This window comes from Gouania willdenowi, chromosome 10 (assembly GCF_900634775.1).
Source record: "Gouania willdenowi chromosome 10, fGouWil2.1, whole genome shotgun sequence".
NCBI classification, from domain to species: domain Eukaryota; kingdom Metazoa; phylum Chordata; class Actinopteri; order Blenniiformes; family Gobiesocidae; genus Gouania; species Gouania willdenowi.
Window position 1 is genome coordinate 40,538,154 of NC_041053.1, and position 22,192 is coordinate 40,560,345.

A 22,192-nucleotide genomic window follows, 5' to 3' on the forward strand; every position below is an offset into this window, starting at 1 on the left:
TGCACTGTACTTAACCCCTGAGCAAAAATGAGTTTGACACCCCTGCTTTAGAAGCTTCAAGCTGAATAAATGAGACAGAAGCTGTTTCCTCTCTTCTACTCAGTGAAGGCGGTCACATTCTTCTCTGCTCCCACTCTCCTCCCTATCGGCCTTTGCTGCTAATAGAAGACTCTCTTTACACTTTATCCAAAAAACTAAATTATGGAATTGGTCCGCTGGTCTCTCAATGCAATCGAGCTCGTGTTTCCGGACGGAACATTTGCGGTCGGATTCACAATGGATTCCTGGAATAAGTGGAAGGTCGTGTGTCTGTCCATGCTTTTCGTGGAGGATGTGGAGGACATCTACATGATTGGATTTATGTTAGCAGGGATGCTGCTGATTGGAGTGTGCAGCTTTCTGATCTATTGCAAAGTCTGTACTACGTTGGCTACTTTTTTTGGAAGGCTGCCAGTAATTTCTGAAGTACGGGGTAGAGCACTCAATACAGACTAATGTGATGAACGAACTCAAAAGTAAGCAGGAGGCTACTTTGGAGCGTTTACGGGGGATTGTAACCAGCTTGGAGAGGCTGAGTGCTCGGCTTGCAGTTTGAGGCCTCATTATTGGATTTTACTGCTGGAGACCAAAGACTCAAGGCTACCGAAAGTGTGCTAGCCTGAATCAAAAACAAATCGTTTATCATCAATGGCTTCCCCCTCACGGCAACCACTCAAGGTTGTCTGTCTTCTATTTCACCAAAGATGTGTAGATTTGACGCCTCGTCCCCCTCCATCTTCCCCTCCTCCTCCCCCATCGCCACCTGGACTTTTGTTTTCTGACCCAGATCTACCAAGGTCATCACACATCATCTGACTGTTTCTGAGGGAAAGCAAAGGGTTTATTTTTCAACGCCTCCACCAGCCCTCCGTCCCCCCTCCCTCCCTGCAAGCTACAAGGGAGCATGTGGAGTGCCTACAGAGGCTGCACGCATGCGCCCCCCAGCGGCTGGCAATCCTTTCTTTTCTCCTCCATGCAATCCTTTCTTTCTCCACCCTAAACCCCCAACCCCCACCTTTTGTACACTTTTTGCTTTTGGTGCACGTATGCTGAGCAGATTTTTTTTCCTAGTTTTATACTTTCCTCCCCAATAGGGAAGTCAGTTTAAAACCTGCTTTTTCCCCTCACCTCTCCTCCTGTTGTTCTCCCATTTTTCATCTCAATATGGGGCGTCTCCCATGCCCATGGCGACCCACAGTTTTCCCATTCTTGTCCTCCCATGTTATATGTGACTGTCTTCTCACGTTTCTTTGGACGAGATGTAACTGAAATGTTTGTACAGCACTTTGTGATTTTTATCTGTGAAAAGTGAATTGACTTACTTACTTTCCATTACCCCTGGATATGTGCGAAATCTAAATAGAGCAATAAAAACTGGTAATGGAAACACCTGAATTTTGTAAAATCACTCAAATATCACTAAAAGGTTTTTACGCTTTCATGAGGAGGTTTTTCAGACGTTTCGATATTGAAATGTGTTGCAAAAGCGCGATGGAAACACTTTTCCTGCGAATACACGTCACAGAACGTGACGTACCTGGTCACATGAGAGAAAACATGAAGTGGTATGTGTAAACAGAAGAGGAGACCGAGACATTTATTAGCATTAGACTTTAAGATTATTAGTGCCACGTTAGACGTGAAACAACAAAGGAATTTCAGACTGAAGGGGGCAGGTCGTCACTTCATGGGAGAAAATGGACATGGAAACATGAGCTTGGTCGTCTGAGAGTCTACGTGGACCAGCACGTCTGTAACTGACAGACAAACAAAGACAGGTTCAGTTTTGTGTAATGAAACTCAGTATTAATGGTCCTCACCTGTCCCGTCTCTCCGTTGAAGCTTCGCCCGATGATCAGCGCTCTCGAACCACCAGAGGGCGTGAGCTGAGAGACGAGGGTTGGGGTCAATTGCATTTTTCAATTACAATTACGTCTTCAATTATCCATGTTCGATTACAATTCAATTACAATTAGTGACCAGCATTTTTTTTACAATTAAATGAAAATTATTTTTTTATTCTCTCGGTTACTAATTTTCAATTACAATTACTGAGCCTGAAAAAAATAGCCTAATAAAAGTTAACCTTCATCTTGTGTTAGCTTTCTGTTAGCATCTCTAATAACAGGTTCTAAATCAGCTGTAAAATACACTAAAAACAATTATCCATTTCCTATCTATTGATTTCCTTGTTAGTCTTCATAATCAATGAAAATATAGATTTTAATATTTTTGGTGTGGGCATCTGAGCCTTTTTTGTGTCAGTGTACACCTCGATTTACATTTTTTAAATAGTAAAATGTGGGAAAGCTTGATATGAAACATATTTTAATAATTGTTAACTACATATGTGTAGAACTGTACATAGAACTGTAACATGGTTCCCCAGTTGGTCGTTAAATTATAATTGACAATTTTTACAAAATTTTCATGGCAATTACAATTACGAAAATCAATTATCTAAAATTACAATTTAGCTACGATTACACAACTGATTTTTAAAAATTACAATTACAATTATAATTACACAATAATTGTATTTAAATACCAATTAGGCAATTACAATTACAAATGTTCAATTTTATTTTTCAATTACGTCTTACGTCAACCACGTCTTCAATCATCCATGTTCAATTACAACTCAATTATGAGTACGGTGACTGACATCTTTTCCAATTACAATTAAAATGACAAATATTATTTTCCTACTGCATGTCGAATACAATTACATTCTCATTTACTAAAGTTCAATTACAATTCATCACAATTACTGAGCCTTTAATTAATAATTCCATAAAACAAAACCTTCCTCTTGTGTTAGCTTATTGTTCCAAGTATAATTGATCCCAATCCTGGTGGCTATGACATCATCTCTGGTACCTGTGTTCATTGGTCCAAACTCTGTGTGAAAGGCTCCCAGCAGGCGGCCCTGCTGCAGTGCATCATGGGACGTGAGCTCGGCCTTGAGGGCGTTGCCCCAAACAGAAGCCCCACCCCCTCGCATCAGATAGGACGTCAGCTCAAACACACCTGGAACACGCAATGATGATGTCACTGAGCTTGTGATGTCACAGAGATGATGTTGGCGGGGCGTGGCTTACCTCCCTCCTGGGGCGGAGCCTGCAGGCGGCTCCATGGAAACAGAAAGGTGACAGCGTTTTCTTGAGACGTCAACATGGGGATGGCTTTACTGATGTACTCCGACATCCAACACGGGTCCACGGCCAGGGCCGCTCGCACCGAGGAGCGCCCGGAGAAGCTGTCTGAGAGAAAACAACAACGACAATCATAACAACAACAACGACAATCATAACAACAACGACAATCATAACAACAACAACGACAATCATAACAACAACAACGACAATCACAACAACAACAACAACAACAATGACAACAACAATGACACTGCACTCTGAAGCTGGATTTCCTCCTCTTGCACTAACTTCCAGTATTTATTGTGTGTGTGCTGTACTATGAAGCTGGTTAACTTCTTATCAGAGTGGTGAGGATCAGAGGGGCATTCCATCAAACTCTTCTTAGCTTGGAGCTCTCCAGCTGAACCAATCAGCTGACAGTGTTTATCTTAAATGCACGTCTTCATAAGACCCACGAGATTGATCACAGATTTAATGATTAGAGAGTGAGGGTGCTGCAGCTTTTACGATGAGCAACAACATTTAAAATAACAATAATCACAGTAACCACAATATTAACAAAATCAATATTAATAACATTAACAAACACAACAATAATAATAACAATAATAGTTATAGTAATAACCCTCACCATACTTCCAGATGTGAAACACCTGGTTCAACCCTCCGTACTCGACAGTCCAGTAGCCAATGAGCTGTGAGTGGGCAGTGCGGAGGTGAATCTTCTCATTGGTCAGTTTGAGGAAGGCGGAGTTCTGCTCTGGTTTGATGTTGTAGGTTCGGAACTCGTAGAAGGGGGAGGAGTTTGTATGAGCAGAAGAAGAAGAAGAGAGAGAACGATGCTGCAGGAGAACAAAGTAACACAGACCTCAGTGTTCAAAGTGCTTCAAATATATCATACTAACGTATTACTACTCATACTAACGTATTACTACTAATACTAACATATTACTACTCATACTAATGTACTACTCATACTAACGTATTACTACTAATACTAACATATTACTACTCATACTAATGTACTACTCATACTAACATATTACTACTCATACTAATGTACTACTCATACTAACATATTACTACTCATACTAATGTACTACTCATACTAACATATTACTACTCATACTAATGTACTACTCATACTAAGTCTGATGTCTAAATGAGTATGTAGTGTGTTCACATTAGATAATATGGAAAGATTGAGTACACAAGAAATACTCAGACGTATATGAAATGGGGACATTTTTTAAGTGTGCACGGTGGGCAAACTAAACCGTCCCATGATGCATTGGGAGCAGAATATAAAATCGTCCTAGGACTGGCTTCAAGATAGAAATCAAACATCCTCTATTCTACTTGTCTTCCCTTTTTGGATTTTTTTGTAAATAGGGCTCTTGTTTTGAAGTTAACAGGAAGTTTAGTCAGTAGACCAATGGAGGGTCTCTGAAAATCTCTGAAATGTTGGCATGAAATGTGTTTTCCGTGAGTTTTATGGATCAACAGAGCACATGTTGATATTCTACTTGGTCACTTTCTCACTTCAAATGTTTTCAGAACTTTCAAAGTAAAGGTTGAGAATCAACAGAGATATTTAGCCTCAGTGTGATTCAGGTTTTTAACGCTGTAGGTTCCAAATGCATCTTTGGAAACTTGGAAGTCTACTTCAGTGGGAACACTCAGCATACTAAACATACTAATAGTATATAGTAGAACAGTATATACTCATTGGCTGTGTTCAAAATGGCATACTCAGTACTATGCACCACTATAAACTCAGAGTATATTATTATAGGATGGAAGGGTGGGATCTATGCATTCATATTGTGTGTGTGTGTGCGTGTGCGTGCGTGCGTGCGTGTTATCAGGTCTGTGGTGCGTTCAGGGCCTCCTGGTTAATATTACACTTTGTTAACAGTCCAAAGATCAGAACAAACGTAAAAACAGACCAAAGAGATCCAGAACCTGAACCTGCAGGTCCAGCAGTTGTTGTTGGACTCACCTGAGCAGCAGCAGAAGTTTGTGAGAGAAGAAGAATTGGACGAGAAAGAACACTTAGCTTCAACATGACTGCAGTTACGCACACCACACACACTACAGACACACTGTGTGTGTGTTCAGGACCACTAATTCTGTGTGTGGGCGGGGCTAAGAGGAGACTTTCTCAACTCTGATTGGACAACTCATGCAGCACATGAGTTCATTAACAGCCTCCAGTGTGTGTGTGTGTGTGTGTGTACTGTAGTAATCTTCTGAGCTGGGCCGTAGCTCCACATTTTGGGCCCTGGGTACAAACCATCTTGTTGGGCCCCTACTGTAAGTTATGTACACTTTTTTTCCGCCCATAAACTATACAAGTATTCTTAAATTAAAAGCGACTTCTGACAAGGCTTCAGTAATCCTTATTTCACAGCTCATCCACACTACATTATATAAGCTTTCTTTTTTCTTCACAATAACCTAATGATTCCATATCCATTGCTTGTATTTTATAAATATGTTCTAGTATATTTTAGCGGTTTATTGAATATTTTGTTTGTGACATACGGTTAATATTATTTTTTTATTGTTGTGGATATGGCACAGGAATGTTAGTGTGTGCACGCAAGAGTGTTGGTGTGTGCGGTGCGCACAAAAGTGTTGGTGTGTGTGGTGCGCGCAAGAGTGTTGGTGTGTGTGGTGCGCGCAAAAGTGTTTGTGTGTATGGTGCGTGCAAAAGTGTTTGTGTGTGTGGTGCGTGCAAAAGTGTTGGTGTGTGTGGTGCGCGCAAGAGTGTTTGTGTGTGTGGTGCGTGCAAAAGTGTTGGTGTTTGCGTGTGTGGTGCGTGCAAAAGTGTTGGTGTGTGTGGTGCGCCCAAGAGTGTTGGTGTGTGTGGTGCGCGCAAGAGTGTTGGTGTGTGCGCACATGACTGTTAGTGTGTGTGGTGCTTGCAAGAGTGTTTGTGTGTGGGAGTGTTGGTGTGCAGTGCACGCAGGACTGTTGGTGTAAAGAATACATTAAAAAATACAAATAGTTACAACATTGCAGAAAAATACAGTAAAAGACAAGATAAACGACACAGAAAATACTCCAAAAACACAAAACTACAAAAATGAACAAAATGACAACAGTAATACACAAAATTACTCCAAAAAACTTACATAATTACAGAAAATGACTACAAAAGTACACGAAAAGACAAGAAAAGCATGAAAAAATGACTCTGCAAACCCACAGTACTAACAAACAAGCAAACCAACAACAGAAATACACACACAAATGCACAATATGACTCCAAAAAACAATGTAATTTACAGGAAAAATACACAAAAGGACTACAGAAATGCACAAAATGCTTCATAAAGAGCAACAAACATACACAGAATGATAGAAATACACACTATAGAAACTCCTGTATTAATGTTCAGATCGCTCATTATCATCGCTGTTGTCCTCCCACTTTTCATCTGCCCCTGTGGCGACCCTTGTCCTCCCATGTTGTATGTGATTGTCTTTTCATGTTTCTTGGACAGGAAGATCTCGTTGCTCTGTAACATGTGCAATGACAAATAAAGCTGATTCTAATTATTCTAAATGCTAATATGAATGTTGATCATGTGGTACTCTGATCAAACAAACACATTTCTTTTTTAGCCCCGCTGTGATAAAAGGGGTGGTATCTAGGGCCCTGATGCAGCATGAATATTTTTTATGTTCAAAACTGTGCTTAACTATCTTATTTTTACCCAGAGCCCTTTTCATTCCAATATAAATAATGTAAAAAAAATTAAAATGCATTTTCGTACAAACACATATATATATATAAAATAGACTTCTCAGAAGGCCCTATGTAGTTTGTGTGTATTTTGTTTTTACTTTTTGTGGGCACCCTGACGAGACTCGTACGTGATGACGGCACGTAGCGTCACCACGTGGTACGGAAGTGCCGTGTCTGCGGGTTTGTGGAGCTGCGCGTGCCTTCATGTTTCAGGTACTAAAACGCTTTATTCCAAGATTATTTATTTATTTATACCGAGAATATGTTTAGTATTTGATGCAGTACCGCCATGTTTCTTTAGATTATTACAAGGCAGAAATGTATTTAATAAACAACCCATGGTGATAACTGATTGTTGAAGGGCATCAACATCAAAAATAGAAAATGCAATAACACACTGTGTAGCATGTGTTGTAATTACTACTACTAATTATCTGCCCAAGGTTATTGGAAAGGTCTTTTTAACTGTGTGGACTTAATATGAAAAATATTTGGTAACAATGATGATTGTGACGAAGCACTTTTTTAATAGAATACAGAGCTTATCTTTCTGATTCCTGTGTATTCTGTAAAGTTGAGACAGGAACAGTCCTACGTTTATTTTATGAATATATAATATATATATATATATAAGAATGTAGAGTATACATGGCATTGACAATATCCAAGCAATAAGTGACAGGTAGTGACTATATTTATTTTATTTGGGAAAATTGTGTCAAATAATTTGGGGATTGAGCAGGATATTGTTTCTTTCAACAATTTGAGAGTAAAAATGACTTCCATGATGTTCAAACATGGGAAAACTAGAAACACCTGCAAATACTGTAGAGTTTCATTGAAATTATGACAAATTCAATGAAACTCCACTTGAAAATTGTAAAGTTCTACTTCCAAATACATCTGTTGAACAAAAAAAGTGTATTATTTTGCATAGATGCCAATATTTATGTTTGGATGTGATACAGTGATTCAAAATTACTCCCAATTTCTGTATAATTTCAATAAATAATTCCCATGGAAAGTTTCATTTAAAAAAATAAATAAGTTCCAAAATTCCCGTGGAAATTTGCCAGATATTTAATGCCCTTTTGCAACCCTACTGATAAATCCACAACTAAAATATTTGGTCATTTACACATTGTTTCATGTTTTCTCCTGTGGGCTAATTTAGACGTTGTAAACGGCCAGATTTGGGCCCCTGGCCTTGATTTTGACACATGCACTAAGAAGTCAGACCAGTAAGAAAGCCATCTGAATGTTTATGAAGCTTTAAATGTATGAACCCCATGTTCAAATGTTTTTCTTTATTGTCAGTGCTGTTGAATTGAAAATAAAGTTTTGTGTTTAATGTTATTAGTTATTAATGTTATTAATCACCGTTTCATTACAGTCATTACCTCCAACCTGTAAATCTGTCATATCACATGATTACTTGTTTATTATTAAACTGATCATTATCTCATGAACGTTGCAGGTGAGCGTGTGGCGCCAGCTGTGGCGTTTGGCTCCGCCCCTCAGGGCAGCGTTCAGGAGCTGCACCGTGGATCCAAACGTGGAGGAGAAGTTTGTGTTTGAGGACTGTACGGGTCAGTAAACAACAGCACTTTTGTAATTAAACATGTATTTATTGCAACTTTGGGGTCGTGACCCCATTTGGCATCGCCTGAAGTTTAAAGGCGGTCCCATGAAATGTCTACTAATTGATTAAAAAAAAACGTTTTTTATTGTTAAAGGCTAATGATCAAAGTCAACGTGTTTTTTTTCTTCTTCTATTGATTCACTTGCAGACAATGTCAACCACGCTCAGGAAGTCGCCCTCGTGCACAGGAAGATGTGTGAAACTGTAAGTCATCAGAAACGGCTGACGTCACATGATCTGGGTGGAGACTCTGTGGAGGCGGAGCTTAGCGCTCTGATCCAGGAAGCTGGCTTCTCATTGGAGCAGAGCCTCCTGAGCTCGTCCAATAAAAAGCAGAAGCAGAAGAAGAAGAAGAAGAACGTGGTGTTTGGGAGTGCTGACGTGAACGAGCCAATCAGTGATGTCGCCTGTGTGGGCTGTGGCGCTCTCCTCCACTGCGCGGTGCCGGAACTTCCTGGGTTCCTGCCCATGGAGAAGTACCACCATCTGAAGCAGGAGGCGGGGCTTAGCGGAGCCACGTGCCAGCGCTGTCACCACCTGACATACTACACCCGTGCCCTGCGGCTGCAGCTCAGCCCGGACAAGTACCGGGAGGTGGTGCAGTCCATACGGCCCCTGAGCGGCGCCGTGGTGCTGCTGGTGGACCTGCTGCTGCTGCCGGACCCCGTGCTACTGGATCTGCCCGACCTGCTGGGACCCAACAAGCACCTGGTCGTCGTTGGCAACAAGGTGGACATGCTTCCCGCCGACGCCCCGAACTACCTGCAGCGCCTCAAACGCCAGCTGTTCCAGTACTGCTGCGACGCGGGCCTCGCACCCAAGCTGGCCGATGTCCATCTGATCAGCGCCAAGACGGGCTACGGCGTGGAGGAGCTGATCACAGGCCTGCAGCGCAAACGACGCTGTGATGTTTACCTGGTGGGCGGAGCCAACAGTGGCAAGTCCACGCTGTTCAACGCACTGCTGGAGTCGGACTACTGCAAGACCCGGACCGAGGTGGCCGCCCACAGGGCCACCATCTCACCCTGGCCCGGTCAGAACCGCCTCACAGTAGTTTTACACATCAAGTCCTGGTCCTGGTCCTGACCTTGGTTCTGGTTCTGGTTATAGGAACCACGTTGGGCATGCTGAAGTTTCCCATCCTGAACCCGACTCCATACCGGATGTCACGGCGGCAGGAGCGTCTGCAGATGGAGGACAAACTGTCATTGGATGAGCAGCAACAATTAAAGCGTCTTAGTCGCCATGGTTACCTAATAGGTGAGGGTGGGGTTTAAACCAGTGTTTCTCAAATGGGGTACGCGGGGAAAATTAACAAATGAAAGCATTAAAAACATGGGGTTTTATAATGTTTGTTTTTAGTCAAAATTAGAATAATACTAAATATTACCATCAACTCACAAAACGACAACAAACACACACTAAATGAGAGAAAAATACACAATAATGACAGAGAAACAAACAAAACCACATAAGAAACAACCAAACGGCACCAAAAACATACACACTGAGAGAACACAAAATAAGAGGAAAATATTCTGAATAATCATAAAAAGAAAAGACAACAAAATACACAAATTGACACCAAAAACTCACAAAATGATATGAATTATTTTGATTAGAGCATGAAATGAAAATACAAGGATCAGTGTTGTTCCCACATCAGATGAAAATATATAATCTATAAATGATACCATAGAACTATAGAATTATATCTATTCAGGAGGCACTGAATACTGTTTGCTTTCCACTTATTTAGAAAATGAGATTATTTAAAATGCATGTTATCACTTATTCATTCCATCATTATCTATAGTTGTTTTTTCACAGAATTCTGAGCAAAAGGTTGTAGTCTGACATAAGGGGGGAACTTTTATTCAGAAGTAAGAGGAAAGGGGGTACTTGAGCCCAAAAAGTCAACTACTTCCTGTTATTCTGCTCAGGTCGGGTCGGCAGAACATTCCGGGTTGACGGAACCAAATGCATCGAGTTTGATCCGGACAGTTTGGCTTTCAGTGAAAGAGATGAAGAAGAAAAAGAAGAAGAAAAAAGTCAGAAGAAGAAGAACGGTGAGAGAGAACATCACACCACAGTTGGTTCCTGTAGACCCATCAGATTTACCGCTGCTGTCAGGTTGAACCAGAGGGCGTGCACTGTAGCTCCTCCCACTCAATGTTCTTGAAGCCAAAATACGGCGCTTAGGGGTGCTGCCATCTTGCAAATTTTACATCATTTGGAGCCAGACTCTGCGCTATAGGCTCCGGCAGGAGGAGCCCTGGTAACAAGCCCCACCCATTTAGCGTACTGCCCTGATGACTTCCCGGCTTAAGTATCTTTCCCACTGGAAAGTTTACCAACGTCTTGTTCAGATAATCAGATCATAGAGGTTAGCGCTAGTAGCTCAAACAAGACAAAAAAAACTGAACGGAGAAGTTTAATGGTGTCTCTGCTTTCCTTCACGACGCTTTCCTTCCGAGGTGGTTAAATCCCATTTTTCAACCCTGAATAACTTATTTAAAACAAAGTTCACAGAAAAATGAGCACTTGAACACAATGTATTATAATAATAACTAATGATAACAGCAGAGTTTAGGTTTGGAAATAAATGATGTGATGAGTATTTTAACTTTACAGTTTGACTAACATCCCATCTGTTAACATTGAGGAGGCGGGGTTTATGACCTATACTGCAGCCAGTCAGCAGGGGGAGCTCTAAAAAAAAGTCCCGTCCATCTTTTATATAGTCTATGGGTTGAACAGGACATTTGAGGAAACTGTTTACACAGCTCTCACGTGGCTCCTCCATGCTGGGATTTTTATTAAAGGGACCACTTCCTGAATGTGGTTTAAAAACTACTTTCAGCAACTCAGAGCTGCCCTGAAATAACACTACACAAGTGTATTAAACACATTTCATGCCTTAATGAAGGAAAAAGTCAAAAGTGGCACAAAATGTTGATATTATTCTGCTAGTGATTAATAAAATGGTCTTTGTGGCATTTTTACACATCCTTACCAGTAAGTTACCAGTGACATGAGGGCTCTGAACGCTGACAGGTGGAGACTCATCTCTGTGTTTATGTAGAGCATTAGCGCAGGTTGTGGCATCGTGTGATTATGGGTTATTTTGAATTATTATTCATAACTTTTCTGCTGGAATTGTTTTAGGATTTCCTTTGGAAAACATAGGAAGAAAAACCAAAAATATGGGGCGTGACGGCGCGACTGTCAGTAGTGACAGAGCAGCACCACATCGTCACAGCATTGGAGGGTGACATTTTCTGTCCAATCAGAGACCGACCGTTTCACCTGCGTGACGTAGTTCAGAAAGTTTGGTGAGCTTGGCAAATAGAATGTGTGAAAACGGACCAAATTAAAATACAACAATGTTGTAGATTCACCGCCTGAATCACAGACTGTATGTGTGAAAACACCCTCAGTGATCTGAATGGAAAAATCACAATACAATCGTGATCGAGATTTTACAAATAAAAAAATCATGATATTGATTTTTTTTCCATATCTCCCACCCCGAGGTCAAAGGTCATGGACCATATGATGATGATACTCTTCTTCTTTCAGTTGGTGTTGGTTTGAATCCAAACGATCTGAAAGACGCTCGCTGGTTTCACGACACGCCAGGAATCCTCCGAGAGAACGACGTGAGGTTCACACACTTCCTGCACCCCTCCTCCTCCCCCCCCTTAGCTCCTCCCTCTCACAGCGTGTGTGTCCATCAGGTTTTAAACGTCCTGACGGAGCAGGAGGTTCCTCTGGTGGTTCCGACCCGAGCTGTGGTTCCTCGCACCTTCATCCTCAAACCACAATCCAGCCTGTTCATAGGAGGACTGTTCAGGGTCGACTTCCTGGAGGTCACACACACACACGCACGCACGCACGCACGCACGCACGCACGCACGCACGCACGCACGCACGCACGCACGCACGCACGCACGCACGCGCACACACACACACACACACACACACACACACACACACACACACACAGGCATACAGTATGTGGTTTATGAGACCGCTTTTGGATTTTCTTGCATTTTGGTGGTTTATGAGGCCACACCTAACGCAACATCTGGTGAACTTAAGACATCAAAAAATTTAGATTTTTTTAGCAGAACACAAATCTGACTTCAAAATCATTATTTCTCTTTTAGAAAAATATGTGACATATCACAGGGTTATGAGGACATAATAATAGAATAGAATAATAAAACAAGAGTGCATAAATATCATAAGAACAGCAACATTAAGGGATAAATAAAAATGAAAATCCAGTAACTAAAAGCTTTACTGTAAAGTGTAGTTTTCAGCAGTTTTTTAAAAGTGACCACACAGTTGAGCTCCCTGAGAGACTGGTGCAGGTTATTCCAGAGTCTGGGAGCTACAGCCTGGAACACCAGGTCTCCTCTGGTCTTAAATTTAGTTTTTGGGGTCTTTAGGAGACCCTGACCTGAAGACCGAAGGCATCGCCCTGATGAGTAGGGGAACAACTAGTCTGAGATATATTTAGGGGCCTGACCGTGTAATGCTCGGAACGTGAGAACTAATATTTTATATTCTATGCGAAACTTAACTGGAAGCCAGTGCAGAGTAGCAAGAATGGTGGTGATGTGGGATGTTCTAGAAGCACCAGTTAAAAGTCTGGCAGCAGCGTCTGAACGATCTGGAGTCTGTTTAGGGTCGACTTATTAAAACAAGTAAAAACAGAATTACAGTAGTCAATACGAGATGATATAAATGTGTGTATGACCAGTTCCAGATCTGATTTTGATAAAAGATGCCTCACTTTAGAGATATTTCTCAGGTGGTAAAAACAGTTTTTAGTCAATTGACGACAATGTCCCTCCAAAGACATGGACTGATCAAAAACAACCCCAAGGTTTCTGAGGCTGGTTTTAACAGATGAGCCCAGATCACCAAGAGAGTTTTTAATTAGAGGATGTTTTTATCAGGAGCAATGATCAGAGTTTATGTTTTGTTTGAATTTATTTGGAGATCATTTGATGACAACCAGTTTTTGATACAGGATATACAATCTAAGAACTCTGATAAAAAGTGAAACGCTGAGTCATTACAGGAGCAGTACAACTGGATATCGTCAGCCTAAAAATGATAAGACATATTTTTAAAACCACGGATCAACCGACCAAGAGGCATCAGATATAATAAAAACAAAACAGGCCCCAGAACAGAGCCCTGGGCTACTCCACATGACAGGTTGGACATATTAGACATAACATCATTAATAGCAACATTAAAGGTTCTTCCATTGATGTTAGAGGTAAACCACTGGAGAACAGTACCAGAAAACCCCATCTCAGATTTGAGTTGATCAACCAGTATACTGTGATCTACTGTATCAAAGGCAGCATCAGATCAAGTCAAACTAAAACTGTGTAACGACAAGAGTCAGCGGCCATCATCACGTCACTAGAAACTTTCAGAAGAGCAATTTCAGTGGATTGATCTAAAACCAGATTGATATTTATCATAAATATCATGCTGTTCCATGTATGAGGTTAGCTGCTTAGCAACCATTTGTTGGCGTACTTGGGGGCGCTGGCACTTCAAATGAAAATAGCCAGAAATTTGAGAAGTGCGCAATTGAATTTTTGAGACTCTACATAATGGTTCAGTGGGTGAAAAGTAGGTGAGTTGGTTCTGAAACAGGGAAGAAAGAAAGAAAAAAATAATAATAATCCCCCTTTTTGAGTACCATGAACTACACATTCTCGGAAAGCACGGGGGCATGCCTACGACATGACAAGGGTCTCTGGTCACTCTGGCGTTTGCATGGGCTCCGCCCCTTCCCTAGTAGTGTGGCCACTACGAGAGCAAGAGGCTCTTTGCTTGGGCCTAAATACACACATTATACACTCTCACACATACACATTCACAAACAAACAACAATACACATCTTACACAAACACACAATAATACGTGCACACATTACACACTCAGTCACTATTACACAGACTTCAATAATACACACACACCTCAATAATAAACACATTACACAAACAATAATGCACACGTTGTTACACACACCTTGATAATGAACACATTACACACATTCCTCAATAATATAGACATTATTACTCATACCATTTCCTGCTGTATACATATATGTATGTATATATATACATATATACACGTGTGTGTGTATATATATATATGTACTGTTTCCTGCTGTGTGCAGGGCGGAGCCTCCTCCTGGTTTTCTGTTATGGCCTCCAATCGTCTCCCAGTCCACGTCACCAGTTTGGAAAAAGCTGACGCAATTTATGAGAAACACAGAGGAGGAGCTCTGCTGGGAGTGAGTCACATGACCACGGCTGAGCTACAGCCCACCATCAACCATTAAAACCACCTGTGTTTGTGTGTATAAACATTATGCTGTTTGTTCTCCGTGCTGCGTTCAGGTACCTCTGGGTGGCGAGGAGAGGATGAAGTCGTTCCCTGTGTTGGTTCCTCAGGAGGTCAAAGTTGAAGGTCGCGGTTACCTCGAAGCAGCCACTGACATCACTCTGACGTCTGCAGGTAAAGAGGCGGAGTCTGGGGACCTGCCATCATGGCCACCTCTGTGTATGTGTGTCCTGAGACACACACTCCTCTATTCTGTATGTGTATTATTGTGGTGTGTGTAATGTGTGTATTATTGAAGTGTGTGCAATGTGTTTATAACGTGTGCATTATTTTGTTTGTGTAATGTGTGTGTGTTATTATTTTGTGTAGTAATGGGTGTATTGTGTGTGTCCTTAGGGTGGGTGGCGGTCACAGCGCCCCAGGGGGAGCAGCTAATCCTCAGGGTGTTCTCCCCCCTCAGTGTGGGCGTGGCTCTACGAGCGCCACTGCTTCCTCATGTGGTGACGCTGAAAGGACAGCGAATCAAATGCTCCACTGCTTACAAACCAATGAAGGTCCCGGCTAAAGTGGGCGGAGCCTCTAGGAGGAAGACGTGAGGCTGCTGCTCTTCCTTAAGTGGTTTCCATGGAGACGTTCTGCCATTTGATGACCTGAAAGAGGACTGTGTGTGTGGTTGTGTCACATTAAAGACGTCAAAGATTTGTAACCAATCAGCTTTGTTGGACAGTGTGTAGGTGAGTTTATTAAAGGCACTGCAGCTTATACATCAGCATGATGTCATCATTACATCATCTATTATAGCACTACATCTACGTCACATGAGTAAAAACAATGGCCACGCCCACAGCCTCCTGCTTGATTCACACAGGTTTCAAAGTTGAGTGATGTGTAAAAAGTAAAGAAAAGTGGACACTAAATGGTTCCTGGTCCAGTGGTGGACTCCTTGGTGTCCATATAGTAGACGTTGACCAGGTGGCGGTTGAGGTGGCGGCGGTATGTCACCTCCAGAGGAAACGTGCGGTCACAGAACACGCACGTGTGGCTCTTCAGCTCGGTGGGCGTGGGGATCTCGTCGGTCGGGGTCTCGGGATCATTGGCCATCTTGGCGGAGGATGCCTCGGTGCTGTTGAGGCCGGAGTCGTCACTCCCCTCCGAGGAGCTGTCGCTGATGTCACTTCCTCCTTCGTGACTGCTATGGATGCCCTCGTCATCTTCGTGGTCACTCGGTTTGGTCCGCGGTACCACAGGACGGCTCGGCTTCAGGAAGGTGAACGGACCGCGTTCCTCTGTAGGGGAGGGAGAATCCGAGCAAGCCTTTTCAGAGGCGGGGCCAGGTACTGAGGAATCGGGCTCGGTTACCGAGGGGTTGGACTCAGTTACCGAGGGGTTCTTGATCTCAGCAGGAGATTCTGCTTCAGGTGAAGACGGAGTGTTTTGTTTTTTCCTCTTAGTCTTAGTCTTTATCTCCGGTCCTGGTGAGACTACTGGTCTGGACTCATGGATGGGACCAGCGTTGACTCTCTGGGTCTTAGACTTCGTGGAAAGGTCTAGGACGTCTCCAGCCTTCCTCTTGGTCCCTCTGGGACTTTCTTCTGGACTGCTGAAAGTCTGCACGTCCTTTTTGGTTTCCAGCCTCTTGGACCTGGATTTCCGTGGTTTGTTGACAGTTTTGTTCTTGTTGGGCTTGTCTCCGTTTGTCTCCTTTGGTTCTGGATGGGTTGTCTGGTCCGTCGGCTCCTCCTGGATTTGGGGAGCGTCTTCTTTGACGTTGGTTAGTTTCTTGGCTCGTCTCTTGGCCTTGACGGACTCTCTCTTGAGGTTTCTGACAGACGAACTCTCCGAGGTCTTCTCCGTCTTCCTCTGACGGGTCGTGACTCTTTTCTCCGGCTCTCGGTCCTTCGGTGCTTGCTCAGCGGACTTTCTCTGAGCTTTGCTGGTCACGTCGGTCTGCAACGATTGGCCGACGCTGGACCTGCCGCTCTTCTCCACCGACAAATTAATGGGACTCCAGTCCTTGTTGGAGTCCTCTTCCTCCTCTTCTTCCTCCAGGACTGTGAGCTCGTGTGAACGGACCGCCCCAGGTTTCTTCTTGAGTTTGACCATGGAGACGTCCATGGAGACGTCACAGCCGGAGTGTCGGGACTTGAGGTGGTACTGCAGGTTGCACTTCTTGGATGCGGCATACTTGCACAGCGGGCAGCTGAACTGTCGCGGGTTCACGTGCAGCTCCACGTGCTTCTTGAAGTTGCTGCGGTCAGCGGTCTTGTACTCGCAATACGGGCAGGACAGCGGTTTAGGGCCGTTGTGGACCTGCCGGGCGTGTCGGGTCACCTCGTGCTGATTGGCCGCCAGGTAGGAACAGCTGTCGCACTTGAAGGGCCGCTCGCCTGCACGAAGAAAGAAGAGACTGAGTCAGAACCAGGAGAGTTCAGAGAGCGTCGGTTAGTGAGGGTTAGTGGGTCGAGTTACCGTGTTCATCCAGAGTCCAGGACTTCAGAGAGCAACGGACAGAAAGACTGACAGTGAGCGCACACACATTATTATACACACACACACACACACAACGTTACGCTTAAATAACACACATACACACACACACAACATTACGCTTAAATTACACACACACACACTATAATACACAATTATACGCGTCGCTTACAATACACCTCAATAATACACGTTACACACACACTATAATACACACACTATTACATGCACATTACACACACTGTTACACACACACAATGTTACGCTTACAATACACACCTCAATAATACACACATTATGCAGACACATATTACACACAAACGTTAGGCACACACACAATGTCACAATCTTACATTACACACGCCTCAATAATACGTATGATACACACTATTACGCACACACAATACAAGCATTACACACAATACACTATGCACACAATAATATGCACAATACACACACGTTATGCTTACATTACACATACCTCAACAATACACACATTACGCGCACACACACAATAATACACACATTACACACACCTGAGTGTGTCCTCATGTGTCTGGTCAGGTGAGTCTTCTGAGAACTGGAATAATCACAGTACGGACACTGGAACGGACGTACACCTGAGTGACACAAACACACACCTGATACAGACACGTCCCTGTGTGCGTGTTTCACCTGTATGTGTGTGCGTGTGTGTGCCACAGACTGTAAAAAGAATAGAGTTTAGATTCTAAACTCTAAAAAAAGAATGGACGAACAAGCTCCTCCAAAAGTGAAGCTTTTTTAGAGCTCCCCCTGCTGACTGACTGCAGTATAGGTCATAAGCCCCGCCTCCTCAATGATTCGATTTGGGTCAAACTGTAAAGTTAAAAACTTTTTTCCAAACCTAAACTTTGCTGTGATCATTAGTTATTATCACCCTACTTTGTGTTCAAGTGCTCATTTTTCTATGAAGCTTGTTTTAAATAAGTTATTTCAGGTTGAAAAAAGGGATTTGACGTCATATTACGATGATTGGGCAGTATGTTAAATGGGTGGGGGTTGTTACCAGGGCTCCTCCCACCAGACCCTACTGCGCAGACTGGCTCCAAATTACGTCAAATTTGCAAGATGGAAGCTCCTTTAAAAGTCGTATTTTGGCTTCAAGAACGTTGAGTGGGAACTATGGAGGACGTCACGCCCATTTTTTTTTTTTTTTTTACAGTCAATGGTGGCTGCGTGTGTGTGTGTCTCACCTGTGTGTGTGCGGATGTGTTGGATGTAGTTGCTCTTGCGGTCGGAGAAGTAGGAGCACTGGTTACAGGTGTGCAGCTTACTGGGAAAATGGTTCCTCAGGTGTTTCCTCCAGTGATACTTACTGACTGTGGTGTAGGGACACAACGTGCACTGGAACACACTGGACACACACAGATGAAAGGTCTCTACCTATACACACATCTGATCACACACCTCCTGTTTCACATTCCAACATCAGTGTGTGTGTTTAAATGTGTGTATACATGTGAATGTATGTGGTGTATGTGGTGCTTCAGGGGAGTGACATTTGTGTGTCTCAGTGTATGCGTGTGTGTACCTGTCGTCCACCCCCTCCTTGTTGTGGCGCTTCAGGTGAGCAAAGTAATGTTGCACATGTGTGTACTTGTGTCTATATATGTGTGTTTGTGTATATATACACTTTACTGTGTCTCTATACTATGTGTGCATCTGTGTGTGTGTGTGTGTACCTGTCGTCCTCCCCCTCCTTGTTGTGGTGCTTCAGGTGAGCAAAGTAATGTTGCACGTGTGTGTACTTGTGTCTATATATGTGTGTGTTACTGTGTGTGTGTTTGTGTATATATACACTTTACTGTGTCTCTATACTATGTGTGCATCTGTGTGTGTGTGTGTACCTGTCGTCCTCCCCCTCCTTGTTGTGGTGCTTCAGGTGAGCTATGTAGTGGTCGTAGCGGTTGGTGTTGTACCCACAGCGCTCACAGCGGATCAGACCTTTGGCGTCCCCTGAAGCCTCTCCGGCATCCCCTGAAGGTTCTGCCTGTGGCTCCTGGGAGCCTGAGGTCTTGGTGGAGGTTCTGCTGAGGCCCTCCACGCGGTGGACCAGCTCCATCTTACTGAGGCTGTGTTGGTTCAGGTGCTCCATCAGCTCCTGCTCACTCTCAGCCTGGAAGTCACACGGCTTACACAGCAACGGCTTCTTCTTCCTCACGCCGTCCAATAGGAACGCAGGTTTACACTTAATCTGCACAGGGGGCGGGGCTTCATCCACAGCAGGGGGTGGGGATTCAAGCGTTTTGGCCCCGCCCACAACCTCATCTGCTGCTTCAGAGCTAATGGCAGGAGAAGCAGCAAACTCCACACGCAGAGGTATGTGAGCGTCACACGAGTACCTGAACACACACACAATAACACACACGTTAACACACACAATAACACACGTTAAAGGGATCCTCCACTGTTTTTACAAATGTGGCCTAAAATCTTTGAAATGTCGTAATTAGTAGATCTAAGTCTAACAAAATACATTATTATTATGCACCATATTCACTTTTAAAAATGGAACTACTTTACAGTTTTAGGTGCAAAATAATGTTTTTTTTCTTCCTAATAAGTACGTGGAAGATCCCTTTCACACACACATACACACTCAAAAGTCCAACACACAAGCTCTCACACACACACACCTGATGATTTCCTCATCCTCACTGTCGCCGTGGTAACTTTGATAACTGTCCACAGTTTTCAGCTCCATCATCTCCTTCTCCTCCTCCTCCTCCTCCGTCATTGTGGTCACCACGTTGGCCAGCAGGAGGAGCTGTGGGGCCGGGGGTGGGGCCAACAGGTCAGCCGACATACCTGTGATCACGTGACTTCCATCAGTGTCAAATATTAGCATTAATGACATAATGTAGACGGCTTGTCGTCTGTGGAGATGCGTAACCAAGCGGCACCTCCTTGTGTCAGACGTCATATTACGTCAATTGCGTTTTTTCACGGAAGTTGCTAGGATACACTGTGACGGAGTTCTACTGTGAATATAAGGGTGCTTTCACACACGCCTCTTTGCTACGCACCATGCTTCGCTTCTTCGGATAATCCGGTCTTTTTGTGATATGTGAAAGGTCTCGGTTTGGATCAAGTGAAGCATGGTGTGGTCTTTAACCATGTGAGAAAGCAACCAGGACCAAACATAGAACTTTACATTGAGGCACAATCGTAACGGAGTTGCTGCTGCGTGCCTGCCGTCACGGTAACAGGCACGAGCACACACTCACAACTCAGTGCTCCAGCAGCAACACACACACACATCCATCCGTCCATTTTCAGAGTCGCTTTTTCAGCACACGCAAAAACACGTCTCATTTCCTCACTCCCTTCCATATTTCTCCCACATTATTGTTTTCCCAAACTGTTCACATGATCAGCGATGGCTGCACATTTGACTGCTCTGTTTTATTATGTATTATTATTGTTCTTCATATAACTTCCAACTTGATGACTTACAATTTTGGTTTGGGGGCCGCACAAAATTAGCCACCAGTTGCTTATGTATTATGTAGTGTAAATTATTATTATTGTTTAATATAAACCATACACAGAGAATAGATTGATTAAATAACAGTAATATATATATTTTTAATTAAATATTCTGTTGATTAATGAGTTTTTGTTTTGTTACTGTGTGTGTTGTTCTAAAGGATTTTCTGCTTCAATAAAAGTAAATAAAACAAACAAACCGCTAAAGGACAAATATTATTATTCATTACAACTCTTACAATCGTCATTTGTATCAATAATCCCAATACTAATGAAAACAAACTATCATATCATTAATGTTAACAGCAGCTGATTAATTATGAAGTTTGTTGACTCATATTCGGACCCTGGACGGTCCGCGGGCCTCTCGTTTACAAATATAGCAGCCATTTTACCAGCAGCCCGTTCCAGACTCCCTTCAGAAAACAGTGATTTTAAGGCCGCGGGGAACGCTTAGTCAGGGGGAAAAACGGCCACCATCTCCGGTCTGCCCTCCCGGAGGAGAGACCTGGACACCCCGGAGGTCCAACCGGAACAGGACCGGGACTAGATCTACTTTTTTCTCCCGGATTACCGCTTTAATCACGGACTGAATCCTTCGCCTGTAAACAGGATGTTGTGAAGGGAGTGTGGCGCTCTTTGAGTGAAAGTTCGGAGTGGACAAAAGTGCTTTTTTTCGACTTAAACTCGGTTAAAACGACATTTTGAGTGTCATGTGAACCGTGTGGACTCAACCCGGGTCAGAACAGAATCGGGCGTCGTTGGACTGACTTAGTGTGAGTTGGACTAACTTTAGCAGGCCTGAGAGTTGGCCATGGTCCTGATCAGAACGGACAGCGCCTCCATTTTAGTGACACTTACCGGATTCTCCGACTTTGAGCGCGTGTTGCGTCTCCCGCTCTTTCCGGTGCGTTTCTCACTGTTTCCTGCTCTGTTTGCCGTGACTTTTCTGCGTTTTTTTCGGTGGCTCAAGCACTTTTTCGTCCCGCAGAAGTTTTTCCGCACATTCCTCCACAGCCACGCAAAAACCGTGACGTCATCACGTTGGCATACTCAGTTTACGCTCCGCACACCTGGGTCACGTGGTCAACTTTACAAATGTGATTTTAATCAATGATGACGTTTTATTTATAATTTACATTCATTGTTTAAAAACGATTAACTTTATTCATAGTTTGTACTCAATGTTTCTAA

At 43.2% G+C, this 22,192-nt stretch overlaps 3 protein-coding genes across 4 annotated transcripts; 1 reads left to right on the plus strand and 2 right to left on the minus strand.

The window, feature by feature from the left end:
• Positions 1–1,620: 1,620 nt before the first annotated feature.
• nipsnap3a (nipsnap homolog 3A (C. elegans)) lies at positions 1,621–5,332 on the minus strand. Of its 2 annotated transcripts, none has more exons than XM_028460522.1 (6): positions 5,200–5,332; positions 3,829–4,039; positions 3,141–3,302; positions 2,920–3,069; positions 1,860–1,925; positions 1,621–1,790 (listed from the first exon to the last, which is right to left on the minus strand). In XM_028460522.1, exons 1-6 carry the CDS (start codon positions 5,263–5,265, stop codon positions 1,720–1,722), a joined length of 726 nt encoding a protein of 241 aa, XP_028316323.1. In that variant the 5' UTR covers positions 5,266–5,332; the 3' UTR covers positions 1,621–1,719. The 2 variants fall into 2 exon arrangements, with proteins under 2 accessions (XP_028316323.1, XP_028316322.1); XM_028460521.1 differs by having other exon boundaries at positions 1,621–1,796.
• A 1,764-nt stretch (positions 5,333–7,096) lies between these two features.
• On the plus strand, positions 7,097–15,693 carry noa1 (nitric oxide associated 1). Its single transcript, XM_028459877.1, has 10 exons — positions 7,097–7,167; positions 8,432–8,543; positions 8,745–9,629; positions 9,707–9,856; positions 10,540–10,665; positions 12,179–12,258; positions 12,337–12,468; positions 14,814–14,930; positions 15,037–15,154; positions 15,377–15,693. Exons 1-10 carry the CDS (start codon positions 7,159–7,161, stop codon positions 15,574–15,576), a joined length of 1,929 nt encoding a protein of 642 aa, XP_028315678.1. The 5' UTR covers positions 7,097–7,158; the 3' UTR covers positions 15,577–15,693.
• A 2-nt stretch (positions 15,694–15,695) lies between these two features.
• rest (RE1-silencing transcription factor) lies at positions 15,696–22,044 on the minus strand. The gene is made up of 6 exons (XM_028459876.1): positions 21,860–22,044; positions 20,146–20,317; positions 19,357–19,851; positions 18,703–18,863; positions 18,004–18,087; positions 15,696–17,367 (listed from the first exon to the last, which is right to left on the minus strand). Exons 2-6 carry the CDS (start codon positions 20,313–20,315, stop codon positions 15,893–15,895), a joined length of 2,385 nt encoding a protein of 794 aa, XP_028315677.1. The 5' UTR covers positions 20,316–20,317; positions 21,860–22,044; the 3' UTR covers positions 15,696–15,892.
• Between the last annotated feature and the right edge of the window lie 148 nt (positions 22,045–22,192).

What these genes read in the sequence shown, in the direction of transcription:
- nipsnap3a (XM_028460521.1), bottom strand. Translation starts at nt 5,265, where the DNA reads ATGTTGAAGCTAAGTGTTCTTTCTCGTCCAATTCTTCTTCTCTCACAA. An exon ending in GTTTCACATCTGGAAGTATG is followed by an intron (nt 3,303 to 3,828) that starts GTGAGGGTTATT and finishes GTTTTCTCTCAG; the next exon opens with ACAGCTTCTCCGGGCGCTCC. An exon ending in GTTTGGACCAATGAACACAG is followed by an intron (nt 1,926 to 2,919) that starts GTACCAGAGATG and finishes CTCGTCTCTCAG; the next exon opens with CTCACGCCCTCTGGTGGTTC.
- noa1 (XM_028459877.1), top strand. An exon ending in GAATCCTCCGAGAGAACGAC is followed by an intron (nt 12,259 to 12,336) that starts GTGAGGTTCACA and finishes TGTGTCCATCAG; the next exon opens with GTTTTAAACGTCCTGACGGA. An exon ending in TCAGGGTCGACTTCCTGGAG is followed by an intron (nt 12,469 to 14,813) that starts GTCACACACACA and finishes TGCTGTGTGCAG; the next exon opens with GGCGGAGCCTCCTCCTGGTT.
- rest (XM_028459876.1), bottom strand. Translation starts at nt 20,315, where the DNA reads ATGTCGGCTGACCTGTTGGCCCCACCCCCGGCCCCACAGCTCCTCCTG. An exon ending in AAGGAGGGGGAGGACGACAG is followed by an intron (nt 18,864 to 19,356) that starts GTACACACACAC and finishes GTGTGTGTCCAG; the next exon opens with TGTGTTCCAGTGCACGTTGT. An exon ending in ACACATCCGCACACACACAG is followed by an intron (nt 18,088 to 18,702) that starts GTGAGACACACA and finishes TGTGTCACTCAG; the next exon opens with GTGTACGTCCGTTCCAGTGT.